Raw genomic sequence first — 22877 nt, 5'->3', positions numbered from 1 at the left:
ATGACGCGCAGTTATGTTTGTTTCTAAGGGGTTGTCATGGAAACCAGGGCGGGTGCCGGTACTGTTTGTCTGCAGGCGTTGCTGGGCAGCGCTAGTGGTGGTGGCTGGGGGCCCACGCCCTGCCAGGACTCCTGATGGCTGCAGCTCCCCAGAGCCCCTCCAGTTCCTACCAGGTGCTTCCTTTGTGCCAGAGTCCTGGATACCCCCCATGTACAGGTGGCAGGAGCTGCCTTCTGCACCCTCTGGCCAGCAAGGGGCCCTCCCTGCTCTCAGGCCAGAGAGCACAGCAACTGCAGCGCACGCCGGCCTTCACTGGATCCGCTCCGTGGGGCCTGGCTCATTGCTTGTCCCCAGGTTCTGCTCCTCTAGCCTCTGACCCCCACCCCGTCCCTGAGCCAGAGACCCCAGCGTCAGCCCTGTCTTTCCCAGTGCTACGCCCCTTCTGACCCCTCTCCAGTCAGGCATCCCCAAACGTAGCACTCCTATGGGTCCCTGAAAACAGATGGCCGTGGGCTCTTGGGGGGCTGGTACAGGCCAGGCAGGCAGGGACAAGGGCACCAGGTGAGGGCGGGACCTCAGCCAGGACCTGACTCACATGGTGTGCTGAGAGAGAGAGAGAAAGAGAGAGAATGTGCCTCAGAGCTACACATAGCAAGCCTCAGCTGCCCGGCAGGTAGTGCGGAACTCGAGCTGGCTGCCAGGGCCTGGCTCCAGGAGGCAGGCCCGGTACCAGGCCTGGCCCATTCTGGCCAGACAAGAGGCCTAGGTGCAGGTCGGGCAGGCTGAGGAGCCCCCCGTGCCTCCACACCATCACAGCTGACATGTGGATCCACTCTGAGCCCTGGAAGGTCAAGGAGCCCCTCTGGGGGCCACTCAACAACCCCCATGCCCCTGCCTTTTCTACTTTGGGGCCAGGCCAGATGGGGTCCCAGGAGACAGAGCTGCTGAAAATAGGCCCTGGGAACTTGTGGACAACAGAGGATGGTGGAGGAAGCATGGGGCGTCACCCTTGGCCAGGCCTCCACCCTTCTTCTGGGCAGAGGCTGTGGGCTGAGCAGCCTTGGGCTGGGGTCCTGGCCCCTTCCACCTGTGAGTCCTGCACTCTGGGCTGGGCTTGACAGCCAGCCCTGGTGGGCAGGGCTCCGAGGACCAGGAACAGAGCTGCCAGTAGGGGTGATAGCTGCTTCCTCAGTGGGCAGGTCATCAGCAGGGCACTGAAAGGCCAGCCCTGCCATCTGGGTCCTGGTGTGGCTCCCACGCAGCCATGGCACAGGGTGGGCACAGCATGAGCTGAAGGTTCTTGGCATTCATGTACATCCTGGTACAGGAGGGCTGCTGTGGGCACAGTAGAAGCCTGTGTGGCTATGGGGCAGCTGTGTCCTTTTGGCTCTGGAGGGGAAAGACAGAGAGGCATGGGGGGGGGCAGCTGGAAGTAGGGGCCTGGATCCTGTAGCTGAATCTCAAGGGGTATAGGGACCATGCAGGATGGGAGCCTGTATCTGGGGTGGGGAGTAGGGGGAGGAGCCTGAGAGGCCAGTGGGGGTGCCATGTTGGGAGGGTTCCAGCTGTGTATGTGTGTGTGTTTGGGTGACTGTGATCATGTGTGTGTGTCTGTTATCTGTGACTATGTCTGACTGTGTGAGTCCTTGTGGCTCTGTATCTGTGTGCTGTGTTGCCAAGTGGTGTAAAAACTGCTGTGAATCAACAAAGAGGGTGCAGCCCTGGCCCTTGCCCTCTTGGCATCCTCCCCGCCTGGGGACCATGGTAACAGAAAGTAACAGAAAGGAAAGCCAGGGAAAGCCATCACCCCAGTTTTCAGGGGGCTCTGCCATGCAGGGCAGGGCTGGAGTCCAGAGTGCGGGCAGACCGAGGTCATTGCTCCCACTTGCCTCAGCCAGTATTGTGTGGTGAGCAGCATCCCTGTGGCTGGGTGGGGCTGGGGCAGGACCACAGAGGGCACACCCACGCACATCCTTACAGGCACCCGGAGGACAGGCCCTGGGGTCCCCGGGACATGTTCTGGCAGATGTGGAGGTGGCTGGGCAGGGTGCTCTGGGGCTGGGGTATGGAGAGCAGGAAGGTAGCCTGGCCTGGCTCCCAGAGCCCCCATGGCCATGCCAACCCTCCCTGGCCTTTTCCCAGGCCATCGGCCTCTGCTGACTGCTTGTTGCTGGCTCTGTCTCCTGAAAGCCAGGGCCTGGATGGAGTTTGGAGTGCTGGCCTGAACTCTAGCTACCTTTGGAAGACAGATGTGCAGGCCTGGGAGTGGGCTTCAGGCTGGCCAGGGAGGCACGGTGCCCAGACATGCAAAGTCTCTGCATGGGCAGGCTGGTGGACCCCAGCTGGGTCCTGTGGCACTTGCAGAGCTGCAGTGGGGGCCCAACCGGAGGCCTCAGATGTCTGGAGAGAGTTGTGGGGGCAGGACACACCTTGGTGTGGAACTCTGCAATGGACATGCGGGGCCTCAGTTGTCCCACCTCCCTGGGAGCTGTCCTCTCTTCCCCATGCTGGGGGCCAATGGAAGGCCGCCCAGCAGTGTCCAAATGGGAGGTGCAGTGGCTCCAGTGTCAGGCCTGGGGACTGCAGAGAGGGTGAGGTCGGGCTGTTGAGGACGGGGCCTGGAGCGGTCCTGGGGCAGCAGCAGAGGAGGCTGTTTTCTTCCAGCAGGCCCCGCCTGGACAGGGGTGATGTTGTTTTCCCCAGCTGGGTGTGTTGAGGGGAGATGAGGATGGTTGATGGGTGGGCCGGCAGCTGGAGAGGGACGGTGGGAAAGCCCTCATGCTGGGCCCTGAGACGAGACCAGGGTGGGGTCTCCCAGCATGCAGGCTCCAGGGCAGGGGAGGAGGTCTTGGCTGGCCACCAGCTCTGGGAACCTGGCAAAGCCCCCTAGAGGATAAACAGGGAAGTGGGGCTGGTATCCACTCCAGGGCGGTACCCGAGGCTGGTTCCCAGGGTGGAGGGCAGGGGTGCAGCCCCAGGTCTCTGCTGCCGCTGGGCTAGGGTGGGGCAGGCGGACCATCTCCGCCTGGCACAGGTCAGGCGGCCTCTGCCTCACCCGGGTGCATTGGGCAACTCCCCGGAGGAGATAAGGGTTCAACCCTCACAGTTCATCCTCCTGGCCCAGGAGAGGAACCTCCTCCGGCAGTCTTCTGGACTCCCCTGAGGCCATTCCACGGGGCTTCCCCAGGGAGGGGCAGGGCAGAGGCTGCCAGGTCAAGGCCCTTCTGGCAAACCCCTGCACCCTCTCCTTGGGGGTCGCCAGGGTCCCGCATGCACACACATTTCCTCGGGCTTTGGGAGTGACAAAGTGCGTCCAGGCTCCGACAGGTACCAACTGTGGCAGGTGCGCCATTCTGCCCCGGCTGGGGGAGGTGCGGTCATTGCCCCCAGAGCATGCACTGGGCCCCGTAGGGGTCACCCCGGCAGCGGTGTGCACCCCCTGCCCCTCCTCCGCTTGTTGGTCTAGATCCAAGGTCCCGGGGTCCAATGCCCCCTCCACCGGCTCGGGGGCGGGGCGTGAGGGCGGGCCTCCAAGGGGCGGGGTCCCGGGTTCCTGAAAGGCGCGGACCCGGCCGGACCCACCCAGTCTCGAGCCCACAGTCTGTTCTTGCTGTCGCTGCTGCCGCCGCCATGCCCAAGTGTCCCAAATGCGACAAGGAGGTGTACTTCGGTGAGCGCCGCCCCGGGGCAAACGCGCTGTGGGGCACCGGGCCTTGTCTCCATCTCCTGCCCTGGGGTCTCCCCACCTCCCTCGGGTCTGCTCGTCTCTCTATCTCCATCTCCCGTCCATCGCCCACGGGATACCCGGTCTGTGTCTTCCCGTCTCCATTTCCTGCCCTCCGGTCTCCAATTTCTGTCTCCCCATCTCCAGCCCCCGGCTCTTCCTGCCTGGCCACAGGGCGCCCTGGGCGGGGACCCCGCGAGCTAGGCTGGGGCTGAACTCGTCCCTCCTGGAGCTAAGCGGAAAGAGACAGAATCGACCCCGGTGCAACCTCTGGCCTCTGGCGCCCACCGGGGTCCACTCGGGGGAGCAAGGAACGGGAAGTCATGGGAGGGAACCCGGGGGTGCGCCGGAGCACGGCGTGGGTCTCAGGACCCCCCTCGCCTCTGCAGCCGAGCGGGTGACTTCCCTGGGCAAGGACTGGCACCGACCCTGCCTCAAGTGTGAGAAGTGTGGGAAGACGCTGACCTCCGGGGGCCACGCTGAGGTAAGATGCTGCCGCGAGGGAACAGGGTGCAAAGGCAGGGCGGGGGTCGCCTCACCTCCTACCTTGTCCTTGCAGCATGAAGGCAAGCCCTACTGCAACCACCCCTGCTACTCCGCCATGTTCGGGCCCAAAGGTAGGCTCCCCTCCACTCCCCTCCCCTCCCCTAGGGTGCGCCCCACGAGGCGCTGACCGCTTCCGCCTCTGCCTGCAGGCTTCGGGCGCGGCGGCGCCGAGAGTCACACGTTCAAGTGAGCACTGGTAAGCCGCACCCCGGGGAACAGGTGGCCCCCCAGGTCTGGGGCTGCACCCCGCTCACTTCTCCCTCATCTGTCTGTGCAGGTGCTGAGACCCCTGCCCCCTGGCCCAATGCAGATGCCAGGCCTCGTCCCCTGATGCCCAGCGCTCCCTTTTGGCCCCCACACAATAAACTGAGCACTGGGAGACCTATGTATGCGTGGGAGATCTGTGCGTGTTTGTGGCCACATGATGTTGGGCTACAACCCAGGCCCTGCCATGAATACTCCTGATACACTTCCCTTGGGGGCCATTCGGGGGTATCTGCTCTGGTCATGCCCCTTGCCAATTCCCAGACCCACAGAGGCGGCCCTCTGCGGGGTGCCCAGGGCTAGGGGTGATGCCTCTGGGAGTGGGTGGGGCAGTCACATGAGTCAGCCGGCAAGCTGCGCCCTCCCAGCCACTTGGGGAGGACTCCTGGCCTGCCCTCTTCCCACTTCCTGCCGCCCCACCCGAATCCACCCACCCCACCACGCGCCCTGGAAACCCTACCAGCCAAGCAGGAGTGGCCCAGAGTGCGCTGTGGCCTGCCCTGGGGGACACTGTGGGCAGGGTTCATGCTCTCCAAAACAGATGGTTGGCAGGTGCACCCCATGCCTGGGGCTGGGGTGACCCTGGGTAGGGCTGGGCCTGCAAAGTGGGGAGTCAACAGGGTGTGCCGGAAGGGCAGGGGTGCCAGGGACTGTGGCCAGACCAGGACCTGGTGGATGCGAGCTGGGGGTGGGGGACAAAAGTGGAGGCGGAGAGAAGCCTGGGGGCAGGACTGACAGCAGCGGGTCGGGAGGAAGGCAAGCAGCCGTGAGCATCCTGCAGGCCCTTGCTCGGGGTCTCCCTGCCGGCCACCCCGGAAAGGCGCTGCCCCTGCGCGCGTCCCGGTGCACCCTTCCTGTCCACCCTATCCGAGCACGGGTTCAAGGCCCTCCCCGTCCAGTCCTCCGTCCACCCGGCTCAAGGCCCTCCCCGTGCACTCTTCCTGCCCACGGGTTCAAAGCCCTCCCCGTCCACCCTCCCCGTGCACGGGTTCAAAACCCTCCCCGGGCACTCTCCCCGCCCACCCAGCTCGCGGCCCTCCTCATGGGGGCGCTCCTTGGAGTTGCCGAACAACCCGGAAGTGCATCCGGACGGGTCGGAACGCCTAGCTCTCAAACGCCGGGACCTCGCTCACGGGCCTGCGCCGCGATTGGCCACAGGCTTCGGCTCACCATGTGATTGGCCACAGGCACCCGGCCCGCCCTGTGATTGGCCACATGCGCTGGCCCGCCCTGTGGTTGGCGCCCCGTGATTGGCCGCAGGCCCCGCCCCCTGCGATTGGCGGCGCGAACCGGGCGGCAGGCGCATGGCGCGGTGGCGGCGCCGGGTTCGCGGGGCGGCCGCCCTGCCCGAGGCCGTCGCCGCGCTGAGTCGGGCGCTGCCCGCCGCGCCCAGCCCCGAGACCTTCCGCCGCGCCAAGTTTGACCGTCCGGAAGCAGTGAGCGCGGCGGGGCGGGGCGGGGCGGGGCGGGCGGCGCGGAGGGAGACGGCTCCGCTCGCCGCTCGTTCTCTTCCGCAGGCCGCCGCGCTCTGGAGCCTCCTCGCCCGTGTGCTGTCGGCGCTGCCGGCGCCCGCAGTGCCCGCCTCGCTCGGCCCAGGTGAGCCGGCCCCGCCCCGCCCTCCAAGCGAGCTCCGCCCCGGCCCCGCCCTCTAAGCGAGCTCCGCCCCCGACACAGCCCCGCTTTCTAAGTGAACTTGGCCTCGGGCCCCGGCCCGACAGAGCCCCGCCCTCTACGTGAGCTTCGGCCCTAAGAGTCCCGCCTCCAATCGAGAGCCCCGCCCTCCAGGAGGGCGCCCCAAATGCACTGGCCCCGCCCTCTCAAGGAGCCAAGTCCCTCAGGGGAACCGCCCTCTACGTGGGCCAGCCCCCCGCGGGGCCACGCCCCCAAGGCTCTAGCCCCGCCCCGCTCACGGAGCCCCGCCTCCCTGGAAGGTGGACAGGGCAGCCCTGACCCCGGCCCGGGAAGGAGCGCTGTCCCTTCGGCCTGCTCGGGTCGGTGCCGCCGCGTACCCCTCAGCCCGCCGTCCCCTGCAGAGGCCCGCTGGGTGAAGGCCGCGCTGCGCGCCCAGGGCTACCAGCGGCGGGCGCTGTGGGAGCTGCCGGAGGATGGCTCGCGGGGCAGCCGGGAGCTGCTGCTGGCGCTGTCCTGGCTCCTGGCTCGGGGGCCCCTGCTGGAACAGCTGCTGGCCCAGACGCGCGTGCAGCTGGGGGACCGGATGCCGGCGTTCCAGGTGGGTGTGGGGTGAGGGCGAGTTAGGGGCCTCTCCTGCGCTCTGGGCTGCATCCCTGCTGTCCCCTCTCCAGTGCGAGTTGCCGGCCAGGCCCGGCCCAGCTGCACCCTCCGTGGCTCCTGAGGGCCCTTTGGACGTGCGCCTGGTGCAGTGGCTGATGGGGACGCTGCGGTTGCGGTGGCAAGGCCTGATGTGCAGTCAGCAGGAGCACGCTGCCCTCCTGAGCAAGGTGGGCCGCGCTGTGAGCCTCGGGGAGCTGGGTGGGCAGCAGGGCCGAGGGGCTGCTGGCTGCCTGGCTGAGGCCTGTCGCCCACACTCCGTCTTTGGCAGACCCAGTCTCCCATAGGGTGTCCTAACTTACCCCCTGGGAGGCCCGCCCCACTCCACCACTCTAGGTGGGCCAGCTGCTCTATATGTGCACTTGTGGCCTCTGGGCCACTGTGCCTAGCCAAGGTCGGTCTCCCTGCTGGGGCCCACACCCTTCAAGTCGTGGGCCTGGCTGCTGCCCAGTGGAGCCGTGCAGTGAGGAGGGTGGGGGCTCCCAGCCACGAGCCCCTCGCCATGGTCCTCTCGAAGGCCAGCCGCTCCTGTGCTGGGTCCGCTCAGGCTGGCTTGGCCCTGGCTGTTTCAGATCCATATGTTCACGCGCGGCTGCCATGGCGACTGCAGCCTCCATCATCTGTCTGTTGTGGAAACTGAGGCTCTCAGGGACCCAGAGAGTGGCCGGCAGGTGAGAGCCTGGAAGGCTCCGGGGGTTCCTGAGCTCACTGTCCCAGGCTCTCCGGGACTGGCTTCCCGTGGCAGGGTCTTAAGGCACAGGCACCCAGGTGGGCTGGTCACCCCGAGGGGTGTCTCTGGGGTGGAGGAGGTGGGCCTTGACACAGGTGCGTCCCAGTCTCATCCTGTGCCTGCCGAGGGGTTGATTACAGAGGAGCAGCCCTGGGGCCCGGGCTGGCTCAGGGGCCTCTGGGAGTTGTAAGACAGGCTGGGGCTGTCCCCAGTAGTGGGCCCCTGGGCTTCAGGGTGACTTGGGCCTGGCAGAAGCCATAACAGCTCGAGCTGGTGGTATCTCAGCATTGGGTGCTCAGGCCCCACTGCCCCTCCTGCTGACCCACGCTGCAGGACCTGCCCACCACTATCACGTGGCAGCCGGACAGGTCTAGCACTTGCTGACACTTGGATTGGCCTTGCCCCTTCCCTGCCCTGTCCCTCCATGGGCACAGGTGGCATGGGGCAGGGGCAAGTGACCCTGTGCCACATTGTGTTGGTGGGTCCAGTCCTGGAGCCTTGTGCTACCTGGGCCTCCTCTTGCCTGTAATGGCTCTTGGGGCCTTCTGGGCCTGCCCTTGGCTTTGACCCCCTCTTGAAGTGGCACGGGGACCTGAGCTGGCAGTCAGGTGCCTGCAGCCCCTGCAGGGAGACTCCTCAGTGGACACTGAGTGGGGTGGTGGGGCTTGCAGGGAGGGGAGTTTGGGCTTCCCCGGCCTGTGTGAGGTCTCTCTTTGCAGCTGCTCCAGGCTCTGGAGAGTGAGAATGCACGTCTGGAGGCCGCGATGCACTGGCGGGGGAGCCAGCTCGTCTACTGGCAGTGGCTGGTGAGGGGTGCCTGCTATACCTGTGGGTGGTGCACCTGTGGGGGTGCCCAGTGCACATGTGGGGGGTGCCTGCTGCACCTGTGGGGAGGCCCACGTTGCTGGTCCCGTGGCCTCCGGGACTTCCCGGACACTACCTGCCGAGTGACTGGCATCAGGGGCCACCACTGCTTTGGGCACTGCCCTTGTGCCACCAGGTGGGGCCTGGGCCAGCACACCCACATGTGTGTCTCTGCAGGACACTATTCTGGACATCTGCCCTGCGGGGGCCCCTACCCCAGCCTCCCCGCCTGCATGTCTGCCCAGAATTCCCAAGCGTGGAGTTGACGAGTGGGAGCTGCTGGAGCGGGATCTGCAGGGCCTGCAGGAGGAGCTGCGGGAGGCAGCAGAGCCGAGACGGGCAGCCTGGGAGGCCAGGGTGAGGCCCTGCATGCACAGGCTTGGTGCCCAGCTCCATGCCACCCCCTCCCCCATGGCGGGTGACTCCAGGGAAGTGCTAATGGAGCTGAGCCACTTCTAGAATTGCATGCTGTTTGTTTTTATTTATTTTTTTTAAAGGTGTATTTATTTTTGTTGGAAAGGCAGATATACAGAGAGGAGCAGAGAGATAGAGAGGAAGATTTTCCGTCCGATGATTCACTCCCCAAGTGACTGCAATGGCCAGTGCTGTGCCGATCTAGAGCCAGGAGCCAGGAACTCTTCTGGGTCTCCCATGTGGGTGCAGGGTCCCAAAGCTTTGGGCCATCCTCCACTGCTTTTCCAGGACACAGGCAGGGAGCTGGATGGGAAGTGGAGCTGCCGGGATTAGAACCGGCACCCATATGGTATTGCAGTTTTCAAGGTGAGGACTTTAGCCACTAGGCCATTGTGCTGTGCCCGGGTCCTGTTTTTATTATTAATTTAACTTTAAAGATTTGTTCATTCGAAAGGCCGAGTTACAGAGAGATCTTTGATCCACTAGCTCACCCCCCAAGTGGCTCAATATTCAGCACTGGGCAGGTCTGAAGCCAGGAGCCAGGAGCCTGCTCTGGGGTCCCAAGGCCTTGGGCCATCCTCCACCGCTTTCCCAGGCCTTTTCCAGGCAGGGAGCAGTATGGGAGTAGAGCCGCTGGTTTTAGAACCAGAGCCCATACGGGATGCTGACACTGCAGGCGACAACCTCGCTGGCTGTGCCACAGCCCTGTTCTTATTTGCTTGAGAGGTGCAGATAGGTGGAACAGACAAGGAGTCCCGGCTGCTGGGCTGCTCCCTGTTGCCTGCCTGACCCCTGGCTGTGGCTGAAGCAGGGACTCAGTCCAGATCTCTTGGGAGGCCCTGCCGCCCCTGCCCTGAGGCAGGGTGGTGAGTCCTTCCCTTGTCTCCTGCACACAAGGAAGCTTTTGCTGCTGAACTGGTTCAACCTCAACTGCAGGCCGGGTGCCCTCTAGAGTGCAGTACCCCTGAGGGGTGAGGGGACTCCTCTATCTGCTGCCCACTGCACAGCTGTCCCCTGCACTATTCCTGAAGGTCACCAGGGAGTGTGTCCCCAAGGGCTCTGCCCTGGGTGCTGGGTGGGCCTGGGGCTTGGGAGCTTGGCTGCCAGAACCAGGCCCACATCCCCCCACAGCAAGCTGGGGCCGCACAGGCGGTCCTGGGGGACACTTGAGGGCCAGAGGACCCTGTTCCTGTCAGCATCCGGGGTCCCTGTCGGGGTGCAGCAGGCTTTGCTGGATTTGGGGTCCCTGGGAGCACTCTGCTGGCACAGGTGAAGCAGGGTGTATCTGGGGTCTGCCCACACCCCTCCAGGAGCAGCTGTAGGGACACCGGGTCCAGGGCCCAGGGCAGCTCCAGCTGAGGCTCTATCTTGTTGCAGGTGGATGGCCAGGGCCAGGGACCGCAGTGGAGCCGCTCTCGACAGGCCGTGCGGGAGGCCGTGAGCCAGGCACTAGCCTCCCTGCAGCAGTCCTGGGAGGAGGGCGGCATCCCTGCCCAGCCCCTTGGGCCCCATCGGCTGGTGAGAAGTGAGGATGGGATGCTGTCCAGCCAGGGTCTGCGGGCTACGGAAGTCATCAGTCTGTTGAGAAGCCAGGAGGCCTGTCTGGAAGCGCTGCTGTGCCAGCTGCAGGAACAGTGTCGACGGGAGCTGGCCAGGCTGGCCGGAACGCTGCCTGGTCTCGTCTGGATCCCAGCGCCTGGACGTTGAGGGTCGGCCAGAGCCTGCTGAGAGTGTCAGAGGAGCAGGGTCCAGCTGGCATGGGTGCCCACCTGCGGGCAGGTCATGGCTAGCTAGGGGCTGTGAGCATTTAGGTCCTTGGCTGGGGCTCTGAAATAAACAGTCATGCCAGCTGCTCAGCTTCTGTGTTGGGACGGGCCAGTGGGAGGGCTGCCCTGGAGGGCCCCTCACTGCTCACCGTGCCAGGCGGGGGCAGGGCAGGTGTCCCCAGTCAGCCTCCCCAGGTGGCTGCTCTGGAGAGCCCCTCACTGCTCACCCTGGGTCCTGCTGCGGGTTGGGTATGGGGAGCGCTGTCAGGCGGGGGCAGGGCAGCCGTGGACAGAACAGCTTTGTGCCGAGGCTGCCTGGCCAGCTCCCACGCCTGACAAAGGCTGCATTGTTCTGGGACGCAGCCGCCGGCGCTCCTGCCGCCTCTTGGAACTTTCCCTGGTAGGACTGGGCCTGGCTTTCAGCCACCACCTCCCCTCGGTTGGAGGTGGTTCTGCTGGAGTTTCCACAGGCCTTTCCCACGTGCAGGTCCTGGCAGCACCAACGGCGTGGCCAGGCTCTGGCAGCCTCCTCCCGGGCTGGCCCGTGGGTCCTGGCCAGGGCTTACACCCTCCCGCCAATCTGCCACACCAAGGAGCTGCGCCCTGCCTTTGGTCTGCGGTGTCCATGTGGTCTTGACCTGTGGCTGTTCCAATGGGACCTGAGCTCCTGAGAGGACAGGGCCTTGGGGAAAGGCCATGTCCTGGTTTGTGTGACTTCTGAGCACCAGGCCCTGGGCGCACTGGGGTCCTCCTTGGCCTCAAGCCCCTCCCCCACAGCCAATGGGGCCTTCCGTGTTCCCTCCTAAAAGCTGGCCTGAGCTCCATGTGGGGCAAGTGGGCAGCCCGGCAGTGGGCAGTGGGGCTTGGATCTTGGGTGGCAGCTGTTCCTGGGAGATCCTGCAGGCTTCCTCAGGAGTTCCAGGGCACAGGAGACCTGGAGGGTGGGGTGGGGAGCTGGGAACAAGGGTACTAATAGCAAACAGCTCTGCCCCCTCAGAGCCAATCTCCCTTGGGGTGGCTCAGCTGCCACTTGAAGCCATGTGCCAGTCCTGCTCTGGCCTGGTTCTGAGGCAGCTTCTGCTGGCGTGCCCCTGGGAGGCAGCAGTGGTGGCTCCAGTACTTTGTTCAGCACTCATGGAGACACCTGGGCGGGGATCTGTATGGCTGGCTTTGGGTGGTGCAGGTGTCAAGCGGTAAACCAGTAGACAGAAATGTCTTTTTGGAAGCCTGGCTTTTAAGTCAATGAATCTTTAAAACAAGGGCAAGTGCTGCACAGAGAGAGCGCAATGGATACAGGTCAGGATCTCACGGGAGACCTGGGGTGGGGCTGGCACTGCAGCCCCAGTGAGCGCAAGCTGTGAGAGGCATGGGGACATTGGCAGGAGTCTTGGGGGTGATGAGAGGGACAGGGAGGACAGCCACTGGAGGCCAGCAGGATTGAGGCAGGAGGGGTGTGTGTGGTGACATAGCAGGTGTCAGCCCAGCGGAGCTGGGGGGGCTTCCACATTCCCACCAACAGCTAGGCGCTCCTCCAGGGTCACACCTGCCTCCTTGGCTGGTTTTGTCCGAGATGGGTGGTTGGCAGGTTGATGGGAGTGGTGACGCTGCTGGGGATGCTGCATCACCTATGGGTGAGGCTGGGTGCTAGTCCTGGCTCCAGCTGTCAGCTAGAGTGTCCCTTAGGAACAGCAGGCTGTGGCTCAAACTTAGCTCTCTGACATGCTTGTGGGTGAGTGCAGTTCTGGGTTCTTGCATTTAGCCTGGTCCAGCCTCAGCGCCGGCCAGCTATGGTGAGAGTTGGGGCAAGAAGCATGGAGGTCTGTCCCTGCTCTTCTAATAAATGAAAGTATGAAGATAAAGCAGCAGTGTGAGGGTGCATGGGTGCTGGGGGACAAGGTGCTGAGTAACGGGTGGATGGGTGCTGGGGGACAGGGCACTAAGCCACTGGGGTGGATGGGTGCTGGGGGACAAGGTGCTGAGCCACTAGGGTGGGTGGGTGCTGGGGCCTTGATCCACTGGGGGAGGTGCCTGAAGCAAAGCAGCTGTTCTAGGCCTGGCCACTGCTTTCTGTCTAGTCTGCCAGGAATGCACCTGCATGCCTCAGAGAACAGCTCAGTGCCTGAGTCCATCCCCCAGGAGGATCCCTGGATGAGCCAGGCTGTCCCATGCTCACATAGGGCCCCATGTGGCCACAACGGCCACACACAGCTTCATATAGCTGAGCCCATATGAAGCCTGGAGTTTCTTCCAGGTTTCCCACATGGGGGCAGGGGCTCAAGCACTTGGCCATGTTTCACCGCTTTCTCAGGCCACTAGTGCGGAGCTGGGTCAGAAGTGGAGCAGCCAGAGCATAAACTGCTGTTCACATGGGGTGCCGGTGCTGCAGGTGGGGACCTCAGCTGCTTCTGGCCCCATGTGCCGGTTGAGCTCCTGCCTCGCTGCCTTGGGGAGCTCCTGCCTTCCCCTGCTAGCTGGGGCTGCTGCCCTTCCTGTGGGACCCTCGCGGTGGCTATTGTCCATCTAGGGGCCTCGGCAGGCGGAGCTGACCCCAGCCCAGGCCCTTAGTGCATCCCAGTCCGTGGCCTGTGGCCACTCCATCCCATCCACTCGGCCCAGCACTTCCTTCCAGCATGTCTGCCCTGCCTGGCAGGACCCTCTGGGCCACAGAGGCCCTGAGTGCACAGCAGTGTGGCCTCCTCATCTCCCTTTGGTGGCTCGCTTGGGGCTACTTCCTTCTGGAATCTCCAGCAGAGAAGTTCCGCTGCTGCCCCTGCCCAGCCCTGACTCTCGGCCTTATGGGACTAGGTCACGGGGTGTGCAGCTGGGCCCTGGTGGAGGGTGGTGTGGCCTGGGGTCGTGGGGCACCCAGCTAGGGCCTGGCAGGGTGCAGGTTGGCCTCAGGTTGAGGGGCACCCAGCTGGACCCTGGCGGAGCGCTGGGAGGCCTGGGGGTCTCTGGGCGCCCAGCTGGACCCTGGAGGGGGGCGGGGTGGTCTGGGGTGCCCTACCCAGCTGGGCCCTGGCAGAGCGTGGGATGAGGGGCCGTACAGTGTTCTGGGTTCGTGCCCTTCCTCTAGCCCTCCTCCCTCGCCGGATGCAGTCCCTTCCTGGGCAGCCCAATTTTGGGGTGTCCTGAGGCCTTCCCCAGGGGCGGGAGTGGACTGCTGGGACAGCGCTCCAAGCCCAACTCTGCCGCCCGGGGCCCCCACTTGCTCACAGCCCACCAGCAGCACGGTGCAGAACAGGCCCAGATGGGTTTGGCTCCACCCCTCCTCGCCCCAGGATCCTGCATGGCACATGTCCCGCAGAACACACGCCGGCCTGTGCTCCAGGGATGGAATGGCTCGCGGTGGGTAGGGGCGCGCAGACCAGGGTACAGTGGGGGCAGCTCTGTCCGCAGTCCCGGCCATCAGCTGCGGCGCCGGCGCAGCGGGCCCAGGGACGCTCGAGGTCTTGCCATAGCCGACAGAGGACCCCGGCCCGAGCCGCGGCCAAGGTCCAGGGCGCCCGCAGCGGCCGTTCCCGCGCGGCCAACCGCAGCGAGCCGGGCGGCAGCCCCGCCCCCTGCCGCGGCCGACTCGGCGGGCAGCGGGCTCGGTCGTGAGTGGGATCCCCGCCCGGGGTGGGCACGGCGCAATCTCAGTGTTGCGGGTGAGCCCTGCGGTGTTCGGGCCCCGCGCCACCTGCCCCGCCGCGCACTGCGGCCGCCGTGGTAACCGCGCGGCCGCCAGGACCCTCCCCGCTCGCCGGGCGCGGGGCCTCCGGGCGCGGGGCGGGGCCTCCGGGCCGGGGCGGCCGGGCGCAGAGGCTCGGCGTGGCCGGAGGCGGGGTAGGCGCGGGCAGGAGGCTGCGGGGTGGTCGTGCAGGCGTCGCCGCTCGTCTCTGCCCTCGCGCGCGCCGCGGGGCCTGTGGGGCCGAGGGGGCGGGCACGGGAGGTCGGGGTCCGAGTGCGGGCCGAGCCGCCGAGGTCTGGCCCGGGGGGGCCCGGGGACAGAGGCCTGGGCGGAGCGTGGGGGTGGGGCGGCCGGGCCTGGCCCTGGCTTCCGGGGGGCAGGGTCTGTCCCGTTGCCCGCACGCCCCGGCCCTGGGTTTGAGGAGTGGCTGAGAGAGCGGTGGCGGTTCGGCGAGCGGAGGCGAGGCAGAGATTCCCGGCACGGCTGCAGGCGGAGGCCCAGGTGTGCGGGGACACGGCCGGAGCGGGCTTCACGGCCCCGCAGCAGACCCGGTGGGCGTGAGAACGGGGCGTGCCGCAGGGAGCGGCAGCTCAGGGCGGTTGGAGGCGGGAGGGTTGGGGCCTGGGGACCCACAAGTGCGCGGGTGGCTGTGGGGACCCCTTGGAGGCGCGCCGGGTGCGGAGCCCCAGGCCTTCGCCATTTGCAGGGACCGCGGGAGCCCCGGCCTGTCCGTCATGCGGACGGCGAATTCTACGCCTTTGTCTAGACAGCGCCGTTTCCTGGGCCCCTGGGCCTGGGGGGCTGTGCGAGGATGGGGAGGGGCCCGGATGTGTGCGCTGGTGCGGGTCTGGGGGCGGATGCGCTGGGAGGGAGGAGGGGGTGGCGCGGCGCGGGAGGACGCGGGGTCCCGGGCCGAGGCTCGCGGGTCTCCCCACCCCTGGGGCGCGCAGCGCTTGGGGAGCGGAGCCGGTTCCCCTGGGGCGGAGGATGCGCGCGAAGCCGAGAAGCCGCTTCCGTTCCGTCTCGGCCTTGGCGGCGGCGGGAAGGAGGTGCCAGCCGCTCAGGTGGACGTGCGGTGCCCCCTGGAGGCCGTGCGCCCCGGCCGCCGCGGGTCCCCTCTCCCCAGCCCCGGTCGCCGCGCCTAGCGGCCTGACCCGTTCTCCTCTGGTCTTCCTCAGGTTCGCATCTCGCCGGCCCCGTGCCCGGCTGCCGCGCCCCGCCATGCCCGCGGGCTGAGCGCCACCCGCCGCCGCCATCCGGGCCTCCCAGGGCCGCGTGGCGCCTGACGGTGGGGCCCCGGTGGCCGACCATGGTGCTGCCGCCCCCGGACCGGCGGCACGTGTGCCTGACCACGCTGGTGATCATGGGCAGCATGGCCGTGATGGACGCGTACCTGGTGGAGCAGAACCAGGGCCCGCGCAAGATCGGTGTGTGCATCGTGGTGCTGGTGGGCGACGTGTGCTTTCTGCTGGTGCTGCGCTACGTGGCCGTGTGGGTGGGTGCCGAGGTGCGCACGGCCAAGCGCGGCTACGCCATGATCCTCTGGTTCCTGTACGTCTTCGTGCTGGAGATCAAGCTCTACTTCGTGTTCCAGAACTACAAGGCGGCGCGGCGCAGCGCCACCGACCCCGTTGCGCGCAAGGCGCTGACGCTGCTGCTGTCGGTGTGCGTGCCGGGCCTCTTTCTGCTGCTCGTGGCCCTCGACCGCATGGAGTACGTGCGCACCTTCCGCAAGCGCGAGGACCTGCGCGGCCGCCTCTTCTGGGTGGCGCTGGACCTGCTGGACCTGCTGGACATGCAGGCCAGCCTGTGGGAGCCGCCGCGCAGCGGGCTGCCGCTGTGGGCCGAGGGCCTCACCTTCTTCTACTGCTACATGCTGCTGCTCGTGCTGCCGTGCGTGGCGCTCAGCGAGGTCAGCATGCAGGGCGAGCACATTGCGCCGCAGAAGATGATGCTCTATCCGGTGCTCAGCCTCGCCACCGTCAACGTGGTGGCCGTGCTGGCGCGCGCCGCCAACCTGGCACTCTTCCGCGACAGCCGCGTCTCGGCCATCTTCGTGGGCAAGAACGTGGTGGCGCTGGCCACCAAGGCCTGCACCTTCCTCGAGTACCGGCGCCAGGTGCGCGACTTCCCGCCGCCCGCGCTCGCGCTGGAGCTGCAACCGCCGCCGCCGCCCGCTCAGCGCAACGCGGTGCCGGCGCCCCCGCACGGCCCGCCCGGGCACCCGCACGGGCCCTCGCCCACGCGCGAAGCCCTGGACACGTGACGGGGCCCGCGGGGCGCGGTGGGGGCGGCGAGGGCCCCCTCCGCCTCCCGCTGCTGCTTCATCTCAGGAATCCTCTGTCCTCGGCGCGCTGCCTGCTTGGCCGGGGAGGCCGGCGCGGAGGCCTGGGCCCTGGGGGCGCCTCTGTCGTTTTAAAGACTCGTGTTCACGGTTTTGTACCTGCACCGCTCTGCCTCGCCTCTTCCCTGTGTCTGGTGTACTCCGGGGTCTAGCGCTGGGCCCCACAGCCTGGCCAGGGCGAGGACCCAGGCTGTGCCTCTCCCCCTTACCCCCTTAACTGCTCTGTGCTGCCAGAGGCACCGGGGTGGTGGTGGGGGCATCTTGGACCCCAGGCCTGGTCCTACTCCCTTCCTGGTTCCACCCCCCCCCGGGGGGGCATCTCAGACCCCAGCCCTGACCCTCCCCGCTCCATGTAGCTCCCCGACCCTGGGGGCACCATGGACCTGGGCCTGACCCTCCCCGCTCCGTGCATCTCCCTGGCAGTAGCAGCCCTAGCCCTGTACGGGATGGCATGGATCCCTGACCACACCAACCCCACCTACCACCCTGGGAGCTGCTGGAAACCAGGTGCTGTGTCCTGACCCCGCCTGGCTGGCAGGCTGGACAGGCAGTGGGGGCTCCCCAGGCATCTTACTGGGTTCTTCCTAGAGGAACTCCCTGGCTGCTCCTGCTGCCATGGCACAGGGGAAATTGGCTTCTCCCACAGAGGGAAGCAGCAGCACCCAGCCCACCCATCATGCACCCTGGCTGCTCTGTCCTGGCTGGCTTTACTGGCACATCCTGCACCGTCCACCCAGGCGTTTGGGCAGCTGTGCAGGCTGCGCCCCTCCTAGCTGGGTCCTGGAACCCACTGCTGTTATGCAGGAACCCCTGCTGCCGGCAGGTGTCAACAGCCTGGCTTGTGTCCTGTCCTCTTGCCTGTTGTGGGGCAGATTGGCTTGTCCCAGCGTGCCCTCCTGGTTTCTGAGGGTGGCCAGCCATGGTGCCCTTGCCCTGTCTTCCCAAGGCCTGTGAGGGTGTGGGGTTAGGGTTGGTCTGTAGGGTTGAGGTAGGGCCGGCCTGACTGGGCAGATCTCAGATGGACTGAGGAACCGACCTCACTGCAGGACCAGTGGGCAGGGCCTGGAGGAGGGAGTCAGGGGTCAGCTCCTGGAAGCCACAGGGTGGCCAGGGGAGCTGCTATGTGCTCAGAGCTGTCAGGTGGAGCAGGCTGAGAGGGCATGTGGGTGGCGGGGCCCTGGGGACAGCTGCTGCAGGGGTTGGCTGTGAGGCAGGGCGAGTAGGGGGCTGGGTTGCTCCTTGGATCTGAGTCAGGCTGTAGCGTTTTGTGCACACAGGGAGAGGTCTCTAGTGGCTGATGGGAGACCACCCCATCCCCCACTGCCCGAACAGCTCTACTCCCTTGATTGGGCCAGGGAGCTGAGATCAGTGGGGATAGGAGTGGCTGAGGGCCCCGCCAGGTGGCCACCATGGCCGGCCTTGCACAGAGCAGCCCGTAGGCGTATGATACCCAGAGTCTTGCTGAGGGTCTTGCCAGCCTGGCCTTACATCCTTGGAGGTCTTGGTGCCTCCTTCCCACTCCCAGAGCTCTTGGAGCCTGGGTCAGATGGGCCACTGAGCTGGAAGGCCTGCCTGTCCTGGAGAGACTGCCTCGGTGCCCCGGACTCCATCAGGCTCTGTTCTGATTCTGCCTCCTGGCTTGGCACTGGGCTTTGGGGCTGCATCCTCTGCCTACCTCCCCATGAGCTGTTAGTGCCATCCTGTGCCAATACCAGGTGCCAGATCAGTGTGGGGAGGGACTGGGTTGGGGTCCCCCTCCTCAGTGTGGGAGGGGCTGGGGTCCCCCCTTGCCCATGTCACAGGGTGGGGGCTGGGAGGGGTTGAGGTCAGGGTGGAAACTTGACCTGGTTCCCAGGACGATGTGTGTCTCTTGTGGGTGGGCGGGGCTCACTTCGCCATGGACAGGTAAGTCTGCTGCCAGCTTGGGTGTGGGCAGAAGACACAAGACTTCTGGGTCTTTTTTTTTTTAAAGATTTATTTTTATTTGGGCCCGGCACGATGGCACAGTGGTTAAGGTCCTCGCCTTGCACACCCGGGATCCCAAATGGGCACCGGTTCTAGTCCCAAAAGTCCCGCTTCCCATCCACCTCCCTGCCTGTGGCCTGGAAAAGCAGTCGAGGACGGCCCAAAGCTTTGGGACCTGCACCTGCGCGGGAGACCCGGAAGAGGCTCCTGGCTTTGGATTGGCATAGCATCTACCGTCGCGCTCACTTGGGGAGTGAATCATCGGACGGAAGATCTTCCTCTGTCTCTCCTCTCTGTATATCCACCTTTCCAACAAAAATAAAATAAATCTTAAAAAAAAGATGGTGAACACATAAGAAGTTACTATTATATGAAAAAAAAAAGATTTATTTTTATTGGAAAGTCAGATATACAGAGAGGAGAGATGGGATGATCTTCCATCCACTGATTCACTCCCCAAGTGGCTGGAATGGCTGGAGCTGAGCCGATCCGAAGCCAGGAGCCTCTTGCTCGCAGGTGCAGGGTCCCAAGGCTTTGGGCCGTCGTCCTCTGCTTTCCCAGGCCACAAGCAGGGAGCTGGATGGGAAGTGGAGCAGCCAGGACATGAACCAGTGCCCACATGGGATCCTGGCACGTGGAAGGTGAGGGTTTAGCTGCTGAACCATCACTCCAGGCACAGTAGGCATTGTGAATCTTGTGGGGAGGGGGAAAGATACTGCACATGTGATGCATTGTATTGGACACACAACACACTGCGCCAGCACGCATGGCACATGGCATACGGTATATGCACATGGCACACACAGCACATGGCACACACACTGCACTGGGCACACAACACTGCGCCAGGATACATGGCACATGGCATACGGTATATGCACATGGCACACACAGCACATGGCACACACACTGCACTGGGCACACACTGCGCCAGCACGCATGGCACATGGCATACGGTATATGCACATGGCACACACAGCACATGGCACACACACAGCACTGGGCACACACTGCGCCAGCACGCATGGCACATGGCATACGGTATATACACATGGCACACACAGCACATGGCACACACACTGCACTGGGCACACAACACTGCGCCAGCACGCATGGCACATGGCATACAGTATATACACATGGCACACACACTGCGCCAGGACACACAGCACACGGCACACACTGCACTAGAACACACACAGCACATGGCAAATGTTACATGCACACTGCACACACTAGGCACATACTATTATACATGACACATACTGTACACATTAGACATGATATTGCATACAACACACATGACACATGGGACACACTGCATAGGACTTGCGGCACACACTGTATACTCATTCCCCTTAGGGGATTCCAGTGGCAAAGCTGGAAGAGCTCTTGGTGGTTGTGTCCAGGGGCCCACAGAGGACAGTCTGGCGGCAGCCTCTCAGCCCCTCCTGGTCGGCTGACCCTTGGGGGTGAGTCATGCCCGGGCTGGGAGGTCCCAACATGGACCTGGCTCTGTTCACCAGACTCTTAAGTGACTAGAAATGTCCTTGCAACTGGCCTCTTGCCTGTCGCCAGTCCTGCTGCCTGCTGGTCCATTCAGCCCCCAAAGCGATGCCAACTCCCCAGGGGCAGGAGGGATGCTGCCTTAAGATCTGGGGTGGGTGGACAGGCCAGAGGATGGGTGGGGGCAGGAGGCAGCCTGGATTGGCAGTGAGCACAAATGGGACTAGGCACCAGGATAACAGCACCTGTCCCCAGCCCGGGCTGACCCCTGGGTGTCACTTAAGAAGGTGAGTGCCTGCACAGAGGTGGGGAAGCCTAGCAGCTGTGACAGTCCATGCCCCCTCTGAGAGTCCATGCCACCTCTGTGCCAAGGAGGACAGAAGGAGCGATCCTCCATTCCCTGATGGTTCCCGTCCCCAAGCCCCACAGCAGCCTGGAATGCAATTTGGGGCAGCCCATGGGTGGCAGGGACCCAGCACGTTGCCCCCAGTGACCAGAGGACACCCATGTCCTCCCGGGCGGTAGAGGCCTTGGCCTGTTGGTGCACCGCGTGTGATCGCCTGGGGGCTCACGCCAGGCCCTGGGGTCTTCCAATTGCTGCTCTGAGGGGTGGCCTCCAGCAGTGGCAGCCTGGCCATGGGGCTTCCCGGCAAGGGTGGGTGCACCTTGTCCCGATGGCGCCCGGCGCTGCAGCCCGGTGAACCACCAGGCAGGCATGGAGGCCACATGCTGCCCAGGGCCAGCCCACGCTGGGTGCAGACACCTCCTAGGCAGGGACACTGCTCTTGTGCGGAGAGACAGGTGTGGTCCAGGGAGGGGGCAGCCGGGTGTGGGCGACTTTGGGGTCACCACCTGGGTGGCCTCCCGGACAGGCAGGAGGCGGGGCATGTGCTGTGGGGCAGCGGCGCTGCCCACTGGGCTCACCTGCCAGCCAGGACTCACTGGGCTCACTGGCTGCCTGTGCGGCAGGAGGTGCGAGCCGGGCGAGAGGGGCAGCTGGGCACGGACCCTGCCTGTGGGGACGTGGGCACCCCGCTCAGATAAACCGGTGAATCTAGAAGATGGGCCAAGTAGGTCAGGCCTCAGACAGGACCGGGATGGCGGCGGGGGCTGTGACGCCCGAGGGAATGAGGGACTTGAGTGCCCGCACCAGCAGGAGGGCGGCGTGGGTCAGGAGCCGGGGCCTCCACCAGCAAGCGCTGTGCGTCCGACACGTGGGCACTTGGGCACGTGGGCATGAGGACGTGAGGGAGGGCTCTGGGGGAGCACGGGGTTGCTGGCCCGGCCGGCCCCCTTCTGAGGTGGAGGCGCTTGTGGGTCCCCAGAGACGGACAGGCCGAGAGGGGCGAGTGCCCCCAGCGCGAGTGAAGGTCGCCAGGCTGGGACAGCTGCCCGGGTGGTGGTACCTGCCCTAGCGGGTGGTCACCTGCTCAGGCGACCTGTACTCTGCTATGCCCATAGGGTTGCCCACTCTGAGCAAATGGTCCTTCCATTCCTGCTGGGTGCCCACCATGCCCACAGGGACCCTGCCCCACTGCTCCCAGACAGCCCGGGCTGCCAGAGGCTGGCGTGTGGCAAGCACAGGGCTAGTCCTTGGCCCCCAGGCCTGGCCTCTCCAGGCCAGAAGCTGGACCTGGCCAGGCAGGGCTGGCACTGGGCAGAGCCAGCAGCCCCTTGTCTTGGGGAACCTCTGGGGGCTGGAGGCCCCAGAACCTCCTGAGCTTGGGCTTGGCCAGGCTTCCACTGCTGACCGGGGACCACCATAGCCCGTCCTGAGGCTCTGCCGGCTGGAGTCAGCATGCACGTGTGTACGCTGCAGAGGGAGAGGGGAGGAGAGTAGGAGAGAGGCGAGTGAAAGCCAGACCGTGGCCTCTCTGGGCACCCCCGCCCCGGGGCCTGCAGCTGTTGGGGATGGTGGGCAGGGGCGCTCCGGGTGTCCCTGTGGTGGTGGCCCTGGCCAGGCTGTGCAGAGGCTTGGGGTGGCTCTGGGTGCCATTGGGTATGGTCACCCCAGTGTAGAGCGTCCCCTTCGTGGGCAGCCTGGTGCGGGCCTGGCTGGGTCTTGACTGGGTCCCTGTGGGCTTGGGCTGCTGTGTGTGTGTGGGGATTCAGCCCGCCTGGCACACACCCTCAGCTGGGGGTGAGGGTGCTGGCTCAGGGTGGTGTGGGGCTCGTGGGGCACCCGGGGTCGGGCTCGGGGGGGTAGTGGGGTCATGGTCAGTCTGGGTCAGGTCGGTGTCAGGCCGAGGTCCAGGGCAGTGGGGTCGGGCTGGGTCATACCGGGTCAGGTCGGGGTCCAGGGCAGTGGGGTCGTGGTCGGGGTCCAGGGCAGTGGGGTCAGCCTAGGTCAGTTTGGTGTCAGGACGGGGTCCAGGGCAGTGAGGTCGGGGTCCAGGGAAGTGGGGTCAGGCTAGGTCAGGCTGCGTCTTGCTGGGTCAGGACGGGGTCCAGGGCAGTGGGGTTGGGGTCAGGTTGGGGTCATGGTCAGGTCGGGGTCTGGCCTGCTCTGGGCTCCGGCGCGCAGTGGCGCAGCGTGGCCACCAGGGCGCGCCCGTGCACCGCCGCGCGGTCCTTCCGGCCGAGTCGGGGTCCCAGGGGCCGCGCGGTCACCTGCAGGGCGCCCTGCTCTCCCCGAGCCTGACCTTGTCCTGTCTGCCCAGAGCCGCGCTGCACCCAGGAAGCCCTGCTCCAGCAAGGAGGTGCTGACACCGGGGTGCAGGGTGTGTGGGGGAGCAAGCGGTGCCAGGCGGCCCTCCTGTCTGTGGTTGGGAGCCCCTCGTTCCTGCTGGGCC

The 22877-nt window shown here is 65.5% G+C and overlaps 3 protein-coding genes across 5 annotated transcripts; all 3 read left to right on the top strand.

The window, feature by feature from the left end:
- Positions 1-3567: 3567 nt before the first annotated feature.
- On the top strand, positions 3568-4649 carry CRIP1 (cysteine rich protein 1). The gene is made up of 5 exons (XM_040974975.1): positions 3568-3670; positions 4114-4208; positions 4284-4341; positions 4420-4466; positions 4548-4649. The coding sequence occupies exons 1-4, from the start codon at positions 3631-3633 to the stop codon at positions 4458-4460; spliced, it is 234 nt and encodes a 77-aa protein (XP_040830909.1). The 5' UTR covers positions 3568-3630; the 3' UTR covers positions 4461-4466; positions 4548-4649.
- Positions 4650-5838: 1189 nt separating this feature from the next.
- On the top strand, positions 5839-10681 carry TEDC1 (tubulin epsilon and delta complex 1). 3 transcript variants are annotated; one of them, XM_040974969.1, is made up of 8 exons: positions 5839-5970; positions 6052-6130; positions 6568-6764; positions 6838-6993; positions 7396-7494; positions 8273-8359; positions 8595-8774; positions 10209-10681. In XM_040974969.1, exons 1-8 carry the CDS (start codon positions 5839-5841, stop codon positions 10536-10538), a joined length of 1260 nt encoding a protein of 419 aa, XP_040830903.1. In that variant the 3' UTR covers positions 10539-10681. The 3 variants fall into 3 exon arrangements, with proteins under 3 accessions (XP_040830903.1, XP_040830904.1, XP_040830905.1); XM_040974970.1 differs by lacking the exon at positions 7396-7494; XM_040974971.1 differs by lacking the exon at positions 8595-8774.
- Positions 10682-14688: 4007 nt separating this feature from the next.
- TMEM121 (transmembrane protein 121) lies at positions 14689-16552 on the top strand. Its single transcript, XM_040974972.1, has 2 exons — positions 14689-14771; positions 15449-16552. The coding sequence occupies exon 2, from the start codon at positions 15580-15582 to the stop codon at positions 16534-16536; it is 957 nt and encodes a 318-aa protein (XP_040830906.1). The 5' UTR covers positions 14689-14771; positions 15449-15579; the 3' UTR covers positions 16537-16552.
- The last annotated feature ends 6325 nt before the right edge of the window (positions 16553-22877 follow it).

The sequence above is a fragment of the Ochotona curzoniae genome, unplaced genomic scaffold, assembly GCF_017591425.1.
Source record: "Ochotona curzoniae isolate NIBS_2020 unplaced genomic scaffold, NIBS_Ocur_1.0 contig_2688, whole genome shotgun sequence".
Lineage (NCBI taxonomy): Eukaryota > Metazoa > Chordata > Mammalia > Lagomorpha > Ochotonidae > Ochotona > Ochotona curzoniae.
Note: the sequence above shows the minus strand (reverse complement) of the source record. Positions and strands in the feature narration are given on the sequence as shown.

What these genes read in the sequence shown, in the direction of transcription:
- CRIP1 (XM_040974975.1), top strand. Translation starts at nt 3,631, where the DNA reads ATGCCCAAGTGTCCCAAATGCGACAAGGAGGTGTACTTCG. An exon ending in CGACAAGGAGGTGTACTTCG is followed by an intron (nt 3,671 to 4,113) that starts GTGAGCGCCGCC and finishes TCGCCTCTGCAG; the next exon opens with CCGAGCGGGTGACTTCCCTG. An exon ending in CGCCATGTTCGGGCCCAAAG is followed by an intron (nt 4,342 to 4,419) that starts GTAGGCTCCCCT and finishes CTCTGCCTGCAG; the next exon opens with GCTTCGGGCGCGGCGGCGCC.
- TEDC1 (XM_040974969.1), top strand. Translation starts at nt 5,839, where the DNA reads ATGGCGCGGTGGCGGCGCCGGGTTCGCGGGGCGGCCGCCCTGCCCGAG. An exon ending in ACGCTGCCCTCCTGAGCAAG is followed by an intron (nt 6,994 to 7,395) that starts GTGGGCCGCGCT and finishes TGGCTGTTTCAG; the next exon opens with ATCCATATGTTCACGCGCGG. An exon ending in GGGCAGCCTGGGAGGCCAGG is followed by an intron (nt 8,775 to 10,208) that starts GTGAGGCCCTGC and finishes ATCTTGTTGCAG; the next exon opens with GTGGATGGCCAGGGCCAGGG.
- TMEM121 (XM_040974972.1), top strand. Translation starts at nt 15,580, where the DNA reads ATGGTGCTGCCGCCCCCGGACCGGCGGCACGTGTGCCTGACCACGCTG.